At 49.8% G+C, this 3011-nt stretch overlaps 1 protein-coding gene across 1 annotated transcript in view; it reads left to right on the plus strand.

The window, feature by feature from the left end:
• The first annotated feature begins 765 nt into the window (after nucleotides 1–765).
• Nucleotides 766–3011, plus strand: part of LOC123979751 (uncharacterized protein DDB_G0290685-like) — a 6440-nt gene continuing 4194 nt past the window's right edge. The window contains exons 1-2 of the mRNA XM_046063813.1: nucleotides 766–830; nucleotides 1277–1999. Coding sequence (XP_045919769.1) covers nucleotides 766–830; nucleotides 1277–1999 — 788 coding nt within the window. The remainder of the gene's footprint in view (nucleotides 831–1276; nucleotides 2000–3011) is intronic.

Consider the following 3011-nt stretch of genomic DNA (forward strand, 5'->3'; position numbering starts at 1 on the left):
AGGGGCTGCAGGTCTGAGGGTCTGCAGGTCTGACGGTCTGCAGGTCTGAGGGGCTGAAGGTCTGAGGGGCTGCAGGTCTGACGGTCTGCAGGTCTGAGGGGCTGCAGGTCTGACGGTCTGCAGGTCTGAGGGGCTGCAGATCTGACGGTCTGCAGGTCTGACGGTCTGCAGGTCTGAGGGGCTGCAGGTCTGACGGTCTGCAGGTCTGAGGGGCTGAAGGTCTGAGGGGCTGCAGGTCTGACGGTCTGCAGGTCTGAGGGGCTGCAGGTCTGAGGGGCTGCAGGTCTGATGGGCTGCAGGTCTGAGGGGCTGCGGCCGCCCTGTGACAGATTCAACTTTATATATTCTCTTTTACAAAAGTCTGGATGTCATTTCTGGCGCGTGCACCCTCGCGGGGGAGGTGAGAGAGTGAGACGCACATGTTGTGTGGATTCTCATGATGTTAAAAAAGCTTGATTTGTCATCGCTGCCGCTGGTGAAGTCGATAATTAACGGCAGTTAAGTCAGGCCCCGTGGACGTCATACAAAACTGCACATTGTTGCATTAGTGTGTTTAAACACCACCTTTTAAGAAGTTACACATTCAGTTAGCATAAATCCATCTGCACTCCAGAGAAGGTTTGATTTTAAAGTTCAAAGAAAAGAATGTGTTTTGTTTTGAATGATTTCTTTTCTAGGCTTGATTGTTGATTGATTTTTAGTTGTGGTTACAATATTCCCATTTAAATGTTCTCACTGTTGGATAATGTGACACCTTACCTGCCGATGGGGCCAATTGTCACCAGTGCACTCTCTCTATTCAGCAGACTACAGCTCCGTAATGAGAAACTGTAAATCTTTAGTGATAATAAGTAAATAACTTGTGTGCTTAAATAATAATACATCAGTGAAGATGATCCAGAAATAGTGTCAATAAGATCACAGCACCCGGTATTCCCAGGCCCGACCCTGCAGAGCCACAGGAAGGCTCTTTACACATGAACATCATGTGTTCATTAACACACTATCCAGCCACACTCACGCTTCACCAGAGATTTATGCTTTGTTTTGCTTTTTGCCCAAATGTATGTATAAATGGCCCTTTTTTCATTTTCACAACTAGAATAAAGGTTTCAGAAATCTGAAATAGTCCAGAGGTGGCAGGTCTACGCAGAGTGGTTTTTATCTGGACCTGAGCTTCCCCTTACCTGCCAGAAGCTAACTTCAGCCCTCTGATCTGCACCCACCTGCTTTCTCAGCATCGGCTGTGAGTATGTAGGAAATTCTCAATGTGAAGTCTAAACAGCCCAAAACAGGAGCCGAGACGGAAACAAACAGCCGAGACGGAAACAGCCGAGACAGAAATAAACAACCGAGACGGAAACAGCCGAGACGGAAACAAACAGCCGAGACAGAAACAAACAGCCGAGACAGAAACAAACAGCCGAGACGGAAACAGCCGAGACAGAAATAAACAACCGAGACGGAAACAAACAGCCGAGACGGAAACAAACAGCCGAGACGGAAACAGCCGAGACAGAAATAAACAGCCGAGACGGAAACAAACAGCCGAGACGGAAACAAACAGCCGAGACAGAAATATACAGCCGAGACAGAAATATACAGCCGAGACGGAAACAGCCGAGACGGAAACAGCCGAGACAGAAATAAACAACCGAGACGGAAACAGCCGAGACGGAAACAAACAGCCGAGACGGAAACAAACAGCCGAGACAGAAACAAACAGCCGAGACAGAAATATACAGCCGAGACAGAAATATACAGCCGAGACGGAAACAGCCGAGACGGAAACAGCCGAGACAGAAATAAACAACCGAGACGGAAACAGCCGAGACGGAAACAAACAGCCGAGACGGAAACAAACAGCCGAGACAGAAACAAACAGCCGAGACAGAAATATACAGCCGAGACAGAAATATACAGCCGAGACGGAAACAGCCGAGACGGAAACAGCCGAGACAGAAATAAACAACCGAGACGGAAACAGCCGAGACGGCAGGTGGGTGGAAATCTCGGCAGGTAACTAGAAGACCGGTTTAGCCGAATAATGGATCCACCTGCTGAGGTCGGTTTCGGAGCACAGACTGTATGAAAGAAAAGTGAAAGCAGACTCACCTGTGAGTTCAATCTCAAAACGTTTTGAAGGACATGTTTCCCTGAAACGTTCTGGGCTTCGGGGTCTGTTTTCTCCCGTTTGGTGGGCGTGTCTCAGGTGTTACCCAATCAGCGGCGACAAGTTTGTAAACACACCGGTGTTAAAAATGCAGTGCGCTTGTGTTTCCGTTGGAAAAAAGGTTTTGCTAAGTTTTGTCTGCGCTGAACTCGCCCCTGTTTAGCCGAATAATGGATCCGCCTGCTGAGGTTGTTGAAAGAAAAGTAAAAGCAGACTCACCTGGTGTTGTTTGTTTCCGGGGGGGTTGCCGGGGCAACAAGCGGCATTCGTCTGTCTGTCAGTCAAATACAAAGAAAAGAAAAGCGACCTGCAGAGGAGGCTGAACCTCAGGACTGACGCTGAACCTCAGGACTGACTCTGAACCTCAGGACTGACGCTGAACCTCAGGACTGACTCTGAACCTCAGGACTGACTCTGAACCTCAGGACTGAACCTCAGGACTGAACCTCAGGACTGACGCTCAGGACTGACGCTGAACCTCAGGACTGAACCTCAGGACTGAACCTCAGGACTGACTCTGAACCTCAGGACTGACTCTGAACCTCAGGACTGAACCTCAGGACTGAACCTCAGGACTGACGCTCAGGACTGACGCTGAACCTCAGGACTGAACCTCAGGACTGACGCTGAACCTCAGGACTGACGCTCAGGACTGACGCTGAACCTCAGGACTGAACCTCAGGACTGACGCTGAACCTCAGGACTGACGCTGAACCTCAGGACTGAACCTCAGGACTGAGGCTGAACCTCAGGACTGAACCTCAGGACTGACGCTGAACCTCAGGACTGACGCTGAACCTCAGGACTGAACCTCAGGACTGAGGCTGAACCTCAGGAC

Source organism: Micropterus dolomieu, linkage group LG01 (assembly GCF_021292245.1).
Source record: "Micropterus dolomieu isolate WLL.071019.BEF.003 ecotype Adirondacks linkage group LG01, ASM2129224v1, whole genome shotgun sequence".
Taxonomy (NCBI): domain Eukaryota; kingdom Metazoa; phylum Chordata; class Actinopteri; order Centrarchiformes; family Centrarchidae; genus Micropterus; species Micropterus dolomieu.